We start from the raw sequence: 13,792 nt of genomic DNA, 5'->3' as shown, positions 1-13,792 counted from the left end.
GAACAGGGCGTCTTTGTTTTTAACTTGAGACACAATTCCCACTCCATGAAACTCACTCTCTTCCCGTGTACAGCCCGGTGCTTTGGGCCTCCTCACAGGCTGTGCGACCATCACACGTTCCGCACGCCCCAAAGAAGCCCCGTCCCTGCAGCAGTCCCCCATTTCCCGCTCAACCAGTGCCCCCCCCCACGGAAGTGCTTCCCTTCAGAGCCCCCGCAGTGCCCCCACATGTCACGGACAGAGCCACAGTCACCTGTGATGAAGGAGGGCCCGTGGGCAGCAGGGCTCCCTGCTCCATGCCTAAACGCAACGACCCAGTGGTGTAGGTACAGACGGTGGCACTGCAGGTGTTACTACTTTACTGCGTCACGTTTTAAAACGTTTCCCCACTCTGACAACCCGAAACATTAAAAAAAAAAAAAAAAGGGCCGGCCTAGTGGCTTGGGTGGTTGGAGCGCCGGGCCCCTAAGGCCGCGGTTGCTGGTTCGATTCCCACACGGGCCAGTGAGCTGCACCCTCTACAGCTGAGATTGTGAACAGCGGCTCTCCCTGGAGCTGGGCTGCCGGGAGCTGCCAGGAGCGGCTGGTGGCCACCGTGAGCAGCAGCAGCCAGCAAGAGCGCAACCACTGCCTCAGCCGGGGGAGCACAAGGCTCATCACACCAGCGTGGGCCAGGGAGCTGTGTCCTCCACAACTAGACTGAGAGACAACGGCTTGAACTGGAGTGGGGGTGGAGGGGGAGGGCGGAAGAAAAGGAGGGGAACGTCAGAGAATCCATTCAGCTTACCTCAGTGAGACCAGCAGCAAATGAGCCCCATTAAATACTGAAGGCCACCCCGGCCCATCAGAACTGCATGAGCAGCACCCCATTCCTGCTCCCTGAGACAGTGGTTTTCTGACTTAGCTCGTCTCTTCGTAACAAAGCTCATCGAATATGTGAGGAACAGAGGCCTGCGGTTTGGAAAACGCCTCTGGTCGCAGACTTCCAAAGCTCTGCCTCCCTCCAGAGCACTGCTGTGTTTAACGTCCTAAGAAATGCAAATGAGTAACTGGCTTTTCGGACCGCTTCCAGAAACATTCGAATTTTGTTATTTATGGCTTTTTAAACCATAAAGAGGATAGAAACAGCCCCCAAAGTCCTGAATTTGGATGGCGGCTTGGAAAACAGTTGCGACCCCCTTCCTGCTCCTGCACCCACAGCCCCTCCCTCTGGTGGACCCCGGGGAGCGGGACTGGCTGCCCCCCTACCTTGAGGACCTCTTCCAGGCTCTCCAGCTTGGCTTGGAGCTGGTGTCTATCCTTCACGGCCGAATCGCGTTCTCTGGTCACTGTGGTGATCGCGTGGCTGAGCCGAGCACACTCTGCTTTCACCTACAAGTAGGAAGGATGAGAGGACTGTTCACACCACGCGGGAGCGCAGCCGTGGGCACGTGTCCCCAGCTAGCATGTGACCAAGGGCTGGCAATCAGCACACGGGCTCCCTCTTCATCCCGCCCACAGCCACAGTGATTGGCTCAGGACTGGGAGTGTGGCCCAGCCTGGCCAGTCGGTGTAACCCCATCCCCTGATAGAGATTGGCTGGGGAGGGCCACGTGACTTGATCGCATCCACAAAGAATGAGGTATTGGAACAACTTGTGGAGGCGCCTGGGCAGACTCTCTCTTTTGCCCACTGGACTTGGAAAGCTGAGGACAGAAGGCGGGAGGTGCAGCGCCACTTGCCACCATGAGGGAATGACCTGTCTGAAAACAGCCGCGAGACGCAAAGGGAGAAGCAAGACCCTGAGGACCTCATTTGAGCACCCAGATCAAGCTGTGCCTGAAGCTGACATTTGCCATCCATTCAGTGGGGCCAGCAGATTCCCTTTGATGGCTTACACTAATTCTAATTCTTTTGGCTAAAAATTGCACCTGTCTTAAAACTGGATAAAAGTGGTGACAAGGCTCCACATGGTCTAGCATGATGGCTGCTCCAGTCACCTCGAAAAGCACGTCCATTCCCAGACTGCAGGCCCCAGGACCACGTTTAGCACTTGCCACTCTCAGTCTCTCCTGTGGCATCTTTGGGACAGAGAAGGGCACGCCATGGAGAGAAGGTACTGGGGTCTGTTCCCCGTTCCTTTCCATTGTGCAGCACACGTTGGCCCAACCACAGACGTCTCATTTCTTTGCCTCCTCTCCAAGTTACATGACTTATGCTTCCATAACAGATGGTCCCAAAGTCATGTTTTTCAGCTACAGAAGTCCTTTCTGTGTGAGACACTTTACGTCCAGAGTGTTAGTTGAACCTGACAATTTCTGTGGCACCGAAAGGAGGGAAGGCACCCACCTGGCCTTCTAAGCAGGACAGGGTCATGGGGAGGCTGCTGGTAAGGTCACAGAGGCCTGATCTGCAGAAATACCTTAATGCCACTGTGCTCCAGCGTGATGTGATCCTGGACACAAATCAAATGCTCCAGGTGAAAATGACGTGACCTATTTGAACGAAACTGCACTCACACTTGAACTTCCACACCAAGGGTAGCAGTTTGCTGGGAGCCGTCACTGCTCACGTTCTATCTAGTCAAGAAAAGGCAGCTCGGGAGCAGAGTCCGAAAGCCCCACATACTGGGCACAAAGCAGCCAGCAGCAGCTTTCTGAGATGGAAGTCAGATCGTGCTGCTCCCTGACTGAAACCTCCTGTGGCGTCCACGGAAATGAGAGTACACTGCACTCCTGCCTTAGCCTGCAAGGGTCTGCAGCATCTGGCCCCACAAACTGTCCGAGGTGGCCTGCTACGCTGTCACCAGTCCCCATGCTTGGGCCACCGTGGTCTTCCTCTTGTCCCTTAAACAAACCAAGCTCATTGCCACCCCAGGGCCTTTGCTCGCACTGTTCCCAGTGCCGGCACGTGCCCACCCACCTCCACCCCCGATCTTGTGAGTGTGGCTCCAGCAGGTGCCTCTGCCCTGAGCATCGGACGTCTTGTCACATGAGAACAATAACGCCGCTGGTGTTTACATCACCGAGCTCACGTCCCTGCTCTGCGCAGCTGACAGACCCAGAGGAAGGCGCCCTCTCTGATCTGGTAGCAGCTGATCCGACGAGAAACAGGACTGATGCCACCAGGTAAAACTCTCAGTACCCGTCACATGGGCTGAAGTGGGGCTGGCGTCTCGGGCCTTCGCTCCACTGCCCCCCTGGCCTTGCCAGCCTTGATGGTGCCAGGAGCCTAGGGGGACGACCCACTGGCTTACAAGTCCCCTGGTCCCCCTGCTGCCCGCTGTCGGAGCTCCACACTGGTCAGTTTCACGAACAGAGAACGCTCCCAGAGAGCAACCCACGTCCCTGTCACAGAGGCACATGCACTAGAAAATTCTCCTGGGAACAAGCCAGATCATTGTGCTATAAAGGAGAAAAGGCCTCAGAATAGCAGAAAGATGTGAGGGATTTTCACTAAGACAGATAAACGACCCCCTCCAGAAAGGAAAAATGAACCAGAAAGCTCCACCTTTGTCGTGATGTGGTGGAGCATTAAGAATGGTTCATTCTTACAAGATTTTGGTTGGTGACTAAGGAGAACTAGACAACGATTTTCAGGTGTGGCCCCTGGGTGTGGGCCCTGCCTTCCAGCCAACGATACTTAGCCCCACAAATCCCACGTGTCCCCGTGTGTCACTCTTGCAGACACCCACAGTTTTCTCATTAATAAGATAGAGAAGAGAGATGAACAGCTAGTGAGTTGCGTGACCGCTGTTCACAGCGGTTGTTAGTCACTGGACGCCGAGTTCTGGCCAGCAAGTGAGAGCTCATAGGTCACAGGCTCACAGGGCACAGGTTTCACGAGCAACCAGGACCTGGCTCCGGAACTCAGGGTGCCACCAGGTACTGCATGCTGCCCAAGATTTTGTCACCGCACAGACACAGCAGTGTATTAACAAGCGGGGGCACCAGCCACTCGACTCATTTCTGTGTCAAAATACAGGTTTTGGCAGCAGCAACAGTGGCGCCAGGTGGGAAAGCAGCTTCTAACACTTGTCAACTGTTAGCTCAGTGAGAAATTCCTCAAACTCTGACCTGTTAGAGGAGCCCTGTTTTGGGGGGTGGAATAGGCCCTTTTGAACCAGGCGAGTAAGAAATTCGAATTATTTTTCTGAAATCCATAAAAAGTTGGGTGTGTGGGCTAGACGGGCACTGGGAACCCTGTGCACGTGTCCTGCATCCCAGCACCTGTTTCCTTCCGCAGGCTGCCAGCCACCCGGGTCCCACCCAATACCAGACGGCCCCATCTCTGACTTCGCAGCTAGGAGGCAGTGGATTCTGGGCAGGCTTTGGGACGGAGCCCGGCAACACCTCTCCTATATCCGTAATTAACAGTGCTGATCATTAATTCTGCGAAGCTAGCATCAGGGAATTCCCAGCCGTCTCCTGGGAACCGCAAGGGTCCCCTGTGTTTCCATAGGTCCCATGGACAGGCCCCAGGAAGCTGGGGCTGTGCTGAATTTAATCAAATGCTCTCATTGGCAGCACTCACAAACCCTCCTGCCCCTTCTAGAGCCCCTCGTTACCTTGGGACACAGGGAGCCCAGCCCCAAGGTGGTCTTTCTGTGTTTCCCACAGTGACTGTCCCACAAAGTGACAAAGACAGCAGAGGAGCAGGACAGAGCTGCGTGGCCCTGCCCGTCTCCAGCCTCTCTGAAAACTGCTCTACTCTGGTCTGCTGGTGAGTCACCCACGCCCTCACCTACCCACAGAGCTACGGGGAGGCGGCTCCGTTACTGGGCCTGTAGACGGTTTGAAAGGCCAGGTGAGGAGATGGCAGGAGAGCTCCCCATGTGAAGGGAAACATTCACGTGGGATTTTGTGACAACCCTAGGATTTTTGTGCTCCCATCAGCACAGCCAGCTCCCAGGTCCGGGAAAGGGGCCAGGCGCCCGGTGAGGCCTGAGGGCCGTGACGCCCTGGACTGACCAACCCTGCCACGCGGGGGCTGGCTCTGTGCCCTCTCTGCCCTCGCGAAGCTGGAGCCACCTGTCAGGGATGGGAGCCCCGCTCAGGAGCAACAGGAGTGATGGGAGAAGAGGCCACCCGCTCGACACCCCCTGCTTCCAGCTCCCACATCTCACGCCTGGAACACCACCTTCATTCTCCATTTTCGTTTCTGTTCAAATAAAAATGCTCCTGGCTTCATCCCGTGCTCCCTCCTCAGTGTGAATGAGTGCCAGAGCCTTTTCTGACAGCAGGTCTGCAAAGAAACGGCAGGAGAGCATGGGGGCTGACGGGAACATAGGGGAAAGGGCACTGAATGCAGATTGGGGATGTACCAAAAACACATCTTTTTTAAAAATGTGCTGAAATATACATAACATGAAACTTCCCCTCTTAACCATTTTAAGTGTCCAGTCCAGTGGCACCAGGCACTCACGTGCTGCGTGACCATCCCCAGCACCATCCCTAGAACTGTCACCTTCCCCAGCTGACCCTCTGCCCCATTGGCTACTCGCTCCCCCTGCCCTCCGCAGCCCCTGGCACCTCCGTCTCCTGTCTCGTCTACTCCATGAATCTGACAGTTCTGGTCCCTGATGGAAGCGGAACCACACGGTATTTGTTCTATGGTGACTGGTTTGCTTCACTCGCGTGACGTTCTCAGGGTTCATCCACGGTGCAGCACATGTCAGCATTTCCTGCTTTCCTAGGCTGACCACAGCTCCCTCGCAGGGACTGACCACATTGTGGTTATCTGCTCGTCACTGGGGGACACTGGTAGCCCCCACCTTTTGCTTACTGCAAAACTGCTGTGAACGTGGGGTGCCGATGTCTCCCCAGAAGCCTGCTTGCCATCCCCCAGGAGCACAGCTGCTGCTCACATGGCCCCTCCCCGCCCTCCCTGCCCCCAGTGGCTGGTCAATGGTTCTAAGTTACCTTGTCCAGTTGCTGGGCCCTTGTGGGAAGAGCTGCATACTGGGGTGTCAGGCGATGTGTTCCCTGGGTGGCACACTCCTGTCCATCCTCCTAGGACAGAGGAAAGGGCGTTGTGAGATGACCCCAGCTCTCCGAGTCCCAGTCAAGCATGGCGGTTAAGAGTCTGAGCTGAAATAAGACCTGGTGGGGCGTGACTGCAATTCACAAGCCCTGTGCTGTGGGATCGCTTTCCTTCTCCTTTCAGAGCTGTAGTTTTATTTTATACAGTGGTAGTAATGATACTGTACAATGATGATCTAAGGACATCATAAATGGGAGTAACGGTACTTTACAGTGATGGTCTAAGGGTATCATAAAACGGGAGTAACGGTACTTTACAGTGATGACCTAAGGGTATAACAAAATGGGAGTAACGGTCCTTTACAGTGACGGTCTAAGGTATTATAAGATACATAATAAGCACGCATTGAGGAGCCCCGCAGATAACCACATCTGCTACATGGCAACCTTACCTGTATCACGTGTCTGTACCCTATAGAGACAACAGAACTGTTCACCAGTTGAAGGTAAGTCAAGCTTGGACCCACCCCCTTCCCCACAAACACACACACACAGGGAGTATCTGTAAAGGTCTATCCAGCTCCAAAATGAAATGAAAGCCTAGGAGGACTGAATGCTGGGGCACAAGTGGTGCACGGCACATTTCCACACACGGCCACGAAACCAACGCTGGGCCCTCGCCTACTGAAGCCACCACTCGCACTGCCCACAGCTCCCAACTTCTGCCACCAACGACCACGCGGCTCATGCCATCAGCGCTCCTTGCACCTCACTTAGAAGAGTGGCTTGTAAGAAAGGGACATTGGGAAGAGAAACGGGGTTGGCTCCCTCATCCAACTGTGTAGTGGTGGCAGAAACCTCAGCTTTATCTGTTTTAGTGACATTCCATCTCACCGACCCGAGGTCAGCTGCTTAACCTGATGGAATCAACAGTTTCAAGGAAAAAGCTCAGGATCCAAACCCAGTCCGGAAACTGACCCATGACGTCACCGCAGAAAGAGCAACACCCGCACGTCTCCCCAGCGCAGTTCCCCCCACTCAGCCCAAGGTCTCCTAGCTACACGGTCTCCCCACTGCGAGAGGCCAGTCACACTAAGAGCTAGCTGGAAGCCAAAACCACCCCCAGACCCTCCCCCCAATGCTCCAAGAGCCACAACACACCTGAGCGGGCGCCCAGGCTGATACAGAAACGAACCCACTCATCAGCACGGACGCCCAGAAACGCCTGAGAGGAGTGACCATGCCCATGTGCGCCCCCCCAGCCCATGCAGACATGAGCAGCTCCCTTTGTCCACACGTGGTGTTACCCCTGAAAAAGCCCAGCCGTGGTGCAGCCGCAGTGACGGACTGTGGCCCCCGTCCCTTTGGTAACAGGCATGGAGGCCACTCTGACGTGCGTGTCCTTCAGGAAACTTCCGAGGATGCCTCTGCTCACTCGTGCTGCTGCGCTAACGAGCCGCAGACGAGCGGGGGGACTTACCCTGGACGCACGCATCGCTGCCGCCACATGGGCCGGAGCAGCCCACCCAGGGGCGCTGTCCCCGCTCCAGCTGAATCGAGCCTTCCTGGATTCATCAGCAGCACTAAAGGAACGTCGCCAAGCCAAACACAGGCCACCTCATGGACCGACCGCATGCTGGAGACCACAGGCCCCCAAAGACGTGGGCTGGCAGTTGCAACACGACAAAATGAGAATCTCCCAACAGGCGCGGGCGGCACCACCGTGACAGTTCACAGGAGGAGGAGGAGGACGGAGGCTTTGATACAATCTGACAGGCCTGTTATAGCAGGGCTGGGGGTGCGGGCGGCCGGCCGCACGTGCCTTGGCTCGCAGGAGCACACACGGCTCCGTGCTGCAGTGGTGCTGACACCTCTGGCGTCCCTGCTGACACTGACCACATAGTGCCCAGGAATCAGGTCTGACGACACACGCCCACGGCCGGGAGCGGGGGAGCCAGTGACTCACACCTCACAGGACGCTGCGTGGAAACACCCGCTAGCTGAGTCCTCCGGGCCTGAAATAACAACGACGACAGGAGCAGCTGCGCTGTCCGTGGGCTCCTGGGGCGTTTCAGAGGAAACAGCTTTGAGTCTCATGTTTGAGTCTTTACATTTAAAGTTTTGAGGCTTTACTTTTAAAGCCACACAAAAAGGGTTTAGGGTTTTCCCAGTGGACGCGTCCCGAGCTGGCAGCTCCCTGTGAGAACCCAGTTCCCTGACGTAACTGTCTGCAAACACGGCCACCCACAACGACCACCTAGAGAGCAGCCTCCGGAGGTGAGGACCAGCCCCGCAGCCGACCAGCCGGCACCTGCATCCCGGACCCCACCCACCCCCCAGGGGCAGCTCCAGCAAGTACAGGGAGACTCCACTCATCTGCACGAAGACAGTCGAGCAAGACGGCCTCCTCTGCGGTTCCATCTCCTGATCAGCAGACTTATGGGCAAGAAGTACATTCTGATCAGAGCAAGGGAAGAGGACAGGGGCTGGGGCAGGAGCTGGAAATTCAAACGCCTCAGGGAACAGCAGGTGACTAAGGCGAGCTCGTCCAGACAGAATGCGCTAGCGCGACGGGAACCTGCCAAGCGCCCCACGATGGGCAGCTGCAGCCCGTCCGGCCGAGTGGTGCCGAGTAGGAAGGGAGCCCAGTACCCCAGCTGGGCTAGGCCCTCAGGAACCTGAACGCGGGGTTTTTACCTGAAATAGACCCATGGCATGTACTGCCTCCCATAGCAAACACGTCCACAAGATGAACTGGCTTAAAACTGGGGCACCTCATAAAAGGGCCGCAGTCCAGGCCATGTGGGGGCACAGGAAACCGTGGGGCCCTGTGCAGGGAGAGAGAGGGGCGAGGAGGGCTTTCCAGAGATCAATGTGTCCACTTGGACCTAACTCCGCTGTGGCCACCTGCCTGCTACGGCCTTAGCCATCTCCCCCCAAAGCTTGTCTGTTAAAGCCCTGACCCCCCACCAGGACTACACTTGGAGACGGGGCCATTAGGGAGGTGATTAGGGTCAAATGAGGTCATAGAGGTGGTGTCCCAACCCAGCAGGGCTGGTGTCCTCATGAGAAGAGGCAGCAGAGCCCAGTCCGCGCACAGAGAACAGGCCACGTGAGGACACAGTGAGAAGGTGGCCGTCTGCAAGCCGGGGAGGGAGGCCTCACCAGACACCAGCCTGACGGCACCTTGAACTCCGGCTTCCAGAAGTGGGGAAACAGGTTTCCTTGCGTAAGCGCCCAGGCTGTGGCCTCCTGTTACGGCAGCAGGAGCTAAGACACTGCTGCGCCTAGAACAGCGAGATGAGGCCGGAGGGCCCCCCAACGTTCCCCAGGGAGCTCCCAGCCTAGTCAAGGAGGGCCACCCGTCCCCGCATCAGGAACACTCGCGGCTAAGACGCCACTTCCCTAGAGGACACTGGGGCCTCAGAGGAGGAAAACACTCTCTCCTGACTTCACTTCTCGTCATTTCAGTAAAAACCCTCCGAGTGTGTCTGTGGTGGGTGCTGGGCTCACTGGACACCCTGTAAATGGTGGTAAGAGTGCCCACTCCCACGCCTCACGGCGTGGCAGACGGCACGGGCCCCCGAGGGGCAGGTGCTGGTGCTCCAGCCACAGCAATGGGGCTGTCCTGGGAGGAAGGAGAATGGCCGTCCTGACCGCCCTGTGTGAATGAAAACTAACAAAGGCCAACAGACACGGTGCATGTGGGAACCGGGAGCCGGGCTCCGCGTGCTCATGGAGCGAAGGGTTTGCAGGCACCTCATGACATCAGTGTAGGAACGCGAGGCACCTTGCCAGCTGCCAGGGGCACAGTCGGTATTACAAAGGAAAACTTGCTTTAAAATAATATCATCGGACTGTAAATTACCGTTAAGTTTGAGTTTTGAACTTTATTGGCCTCACACATGTTCCCTCTCTAATCTGTTCACTCATTTTGGCTTTATGGTTTAGAAAAGACGTAAAAATGTTGTAGACCAGTTTTATCACTGGGCCCTTGTAATTACACTGTGAATTATAAATACGTAATCATACTATGTACAAACATAATGTAGACTATGTGGCTGTAATATGCAAGTCCAGTGTGGTCACATTATTTAGGAATCATGTAATTATTATCAATGATAACAACACAATAAAAATAATTTGTCAGCACTGCTATGTGTTTGATAACATTGTTCTTTCTGAAAAGGCTTCCTAAGTGGTCCTCGGGTAAAGGTATGGGCAGGGAGGGTGGGGGAGTGAGGGGAGGAAGGAATGGGGAGCCTCGGGGGGAGCCCCAGGAAAGGCCTGACGCCTGTGCCCTGTGCAGGGTCCTGACACGTGTGAAGCCCTGCTCCTCCCCTGTGGTGCAGGCCCAGGACCACAGGCAAAGTCCTAGGGTACGTATGGAGAAATCACTGCGACCGGAGAGCCTGGGTCTGCGGCCTGCGCCTGCCATTTACGCAGTGGGATCTGGGGCACATTATCCAGCCTCCTGAGCACCCTCAGCAGTCTAAACGAGGTAATTCCACAACCGCACTTTGCATACTGTGAAGGGCAGTGTGGCTCTGAGCAGCTGTCACGCAAATCGAGGGCCTGCTGTGCTTGCCCGTGTCGCTCTAGGTTTCTGGCAGTGAGACATAACCCGCCCTCTACGCCCTCTCCTGGTCGGGAAACGCTGTGCGCTTGCATTTCACTTAACGCCGATGCATTCGTGCTCCTCCCGGTCTGCTGGATACTCAGGCAACGTACACGCCAACAAGGCAATTCCAGGGGTGCACACTGTGCTGTGTAAAAGCCTCTCTTGTAGCACAGGTGAGAGACAAGCTCCAGGGGGGAAATGTACCACACCAAGCAGGTTCTGCAAACTCATGACCCAGAGAAACGTGTGCACCGTACACAACGCTCCTCTCACTAAATGAATTTCACCAGCTCACATGTGCCTGCAACGTAAGCTCCGTCCTACTGCAGGGAAATAAGCAGTGAACTTTATGCCGGGCCCCCCCACCCGTCACAGAACACAGGCTGCGCCCCAGAGCCAGTGGAGCTGATCCCAGGAGAACAGGCGTGACGAGGGGCGGCCCGGAGGGGGAGGAGAGAACAGCCATGACGCCCGGGCTGAGGGGGAGGCAAATTGGCACCCTGGACCCTGCTGGTGCAGCCCCTGAGGACAAGTGGGAGGCTCCTCAGCAAAGGTCACCAGTCACCATGTGACGCAGCAACCCCACTCCGAGCTGCACCCCGAAAGGACTGAAACCAGGTGTGCCAACAGATACTGGTACCTGACGGCCCGCAGCAGCACGTTCACGACAGCTAACGCGGCAAGCAGCCCAGGTGTCTGTCATCTGATGACAGACAAACACGCGGTGTGGTCCTCGCACACAGTGGGGCATCGCTGAGCCACAGACAGGAGTGGAGCGCTGACACTCGCTGCAACGTGGAGGATTTTGAGTCACAGAGGCCAGGCACAAAGGCCACAGACTACAGACAGGACACAAAGCATCGAAAATAGGCACATCCACGGCAGGAAGCAGCGGGCAGTGCTGGGGACAGGGGAGTGCCCGCTGCCGGGGACAGGGGGGTGCCCGCTGCCGGGGACAGGGGGGTGCCCGCTGCCAGGGACAGGGGAGTGCCTGCTGCAGGGGACAGGGGAGTGCCTGCTGCCGGAGGCTGGGGAGTGCCTGCTGCCAGGGACAGGGGAGTGCCTGCTGCCGGGGGCTGGGGAGTGCCTGCTGCCAGGGACAGGGGAGTGCCTGCTGCAGGGGGTTGGGGAGTGCCTGCTGCGGGGGACAGGGGAGTGTCTGCTGCCGGGGGTTGGGGAGTGCCCGCTGCAGGGGACAGGGGAGTGCCTGCTGCAGGGGGTTGGGGAGTGCCCGCTGCAGGGGACAGGGGAGTGCCTGCTGCCGGGGGCTGGGGAGTGCCTGCTGCCAGGGACAGGGGAGTGCCTGCTGCCGGGGGCTGGGGAGTGCCTGCTGCCGGGGACAGGGGAGTGCCTGCTGCAGGGGGCTGGGGAGTGCCCGCTGCCGGGGACAGGGTTCCCCTTGGGGGATGAGAGTGTCTGGGAACTAGACAGCGGTGGCGGTTACACTGAATGGTGCTCTGTGAAAAGGCTCATTTCACATTATATGAATTTCGCCTCAACTAAAAAGAAACTAAAGATGCTGCCCAGCCCTCCAGCAACGGAGCCGGAAGTGCTGTCAGGGAAGAGAGACACAATGCCCCAGGCCTGTCTCCATGAACCTGTCCTGTGGAAAGCCCCGCCCCTCACTGAGTGCCACTTGGGACAACTGGTCCCCCAGATGCAAACGACCACAGCACGTCCGTCAATCGGTGGTGGCAACCTTCCCCAGAGCCAGAGGGAAACGCTGACACTTGTGAGGTGTATGTCCAGTGTGGCTCCTGCCAAGGGACTGCCAGGGTCCCCCTCTCCTATCTGTGATTTCGGCACAACTGCTGACTTTAGAACTGAATTTCTGCATCACGTGAGCCTGCCACAGGCTGTGTACCACGTGCAGTGAATGACAACTTGTAAGCTACAGCCCACCTCCGCCCCAAAGCACCAGGGATGCCTGCAGTGAGAATATCTGTGCAATAAGGCGTCAAGAATAATGGTGGGACGAGGGAACACTACGCAGGAAAACTCATAGCAGGAAGTCACCTAGAGTTTTGTCACCCCTGACAGGGCACCCCGCAGAAGCTCCGAGCTTGCCAGCTGTGAACGTGCGAAGGGAAAGTTCTCAGGTACAACTGTCAGCGTGAAGAGTGAGCCGCCCGGGACCCTTCTACAAACAGCAGCAACAACAACAACTTAAGTGTCTGTCAACACACGTGCGCGTTCACGAGATGATTTATCATCTTGTTAGAAAACGCCGCGGCCTCGTTCAGCGCTGCAGACTCCTGCTCTCTCCTTCCAACCCAGGGGCTCTCCTGCGCCACATTTCAAATTCTTGATCCTGGAAACTATGAATTACACGAGCAAATGAAAACGGGGCTTCTACAAACTGGCCCGACGAGGCAGAGTCAGGCTGCAAAAACTCCCCCTCCGATGACAGGACAGCATCTGCACCTTCGTTTGTTTGGGGTGCTCACGGTTGGCTGGCTGCGGCAGTGACCAGTCCCACTGCCCACCCCTGAGACCGGAGCCCTAACGTGAAAATTCTTCCCGGTCTGCGCTGTGCAGTGCATTCGCCACCAGCCACATCGGCCGTGAAATTCTAAACTTAAGTTCATGTAAATGAGAGAGCTCCATTCCCCGCCTGAGGGCGGCTGGGCTGGAGTGAGCGACTTGCTCCGGAGACGAGAGTCTGACAGAGGACAGTGACGTTGCAGTGGAGATGCCTGGCCACCCCCCTGGTCATGATCAACGTCAGCAGAGACAAACCATGGTGGCGTCACGTGCCCCTGGCCAGGACGCGACAAGAAGGCTGCTCCATCTCTGTGGTCTTCTTCCCCCAAAGCTGCAACCTCAGTCTAGGCGTGAGAGACATGGGACAAGGCCAGGCTGGGAGCCGTCACGCACACAGCAGGCCTCTTCCAAATGGTCAGGTTACAACACACTCGGAGAGACCGAGGCGCCCCGCAGGCCGGGCAGACGGAGGCGGGTGACTAGAGGCCATGTGGTGTCCTGAAACAGGACAACAACGCCACTCAGGCAAAAATTCCCAGCTCTGGTTAGACACGTGGCAAGGGGGCCGTGCGTTTGCAAACGCCGGGGCCAGTCCAGCGGGATCCTCTCTGCGCAGATGTAAGGCCATGACTTCCCTTACAGCTGCGCCCCCCAGGGTCACCTTCTGCCTCCGAAGCTCCGTCATGTGAGTGGATCGTACTTGTCATGAATCCACGGGCACTGCAGG

The 13,792-nt window shown here is 56.9% G+C and overlaps 1 protein-coding gene across 12 annotated transcripts in view; it reads right to left on the bottom strand.

The window, feature by feature from the left end:
• Positions 1-13,792, bottom strand: part of RIMBP2 (RIMS binding protein 2) — a 144,275-nt gene that overhangs the window by 61,515 nt on the left and 68,968 nt on the right. For 5 of the 12 annotated variants that reach the window (XM_081036372.1, XM_081036373.1, XM_081036367.1 and 2 more), the window contains exons 1-3: positions 7,441-7,560; positions 5,901-5,990; positions 1,249-1,371 (exon numbers count right to left, since the gene is read on the bottom strand). In XM_081036372.1, the coding sequence (XP_080892498.1) occupies positions 1,249-1,371; positions 5,901-5,990; positions 7,441-7,455 (228 nt within the window). In that variant the 5' untranslated portion in view covers positions 7,456-7,560. Of the gene's footprint in view, positions 1-1,248; positions 1,372-5,900; positions 5,991-7,440; positions 7,561-13,792 lie in introns of those variants that run through there. The other 7 variants (XM_081036378.1, XM_081036375.1, XM_081036376.1 and 4 more) reach the window with 3 other exon arrangements.

This window comes from Rhinolophus hipposideros (assembly GCF_964194185.1).
Source record: "Rhinolophus hipposideros genome assembly, chromosome: 24".
Lineage (NCBI taxonomy): Eukaryota > Metazoa > Chordata > Mammalia > Chiroptera > Rhinolophidae > Rhinolophus > Rhinolophus hipposideros.
Note: the sequence above shows the minus strand (reverse complement) of the source record. Positions and strands in the feature narration are given on the sequence as shown.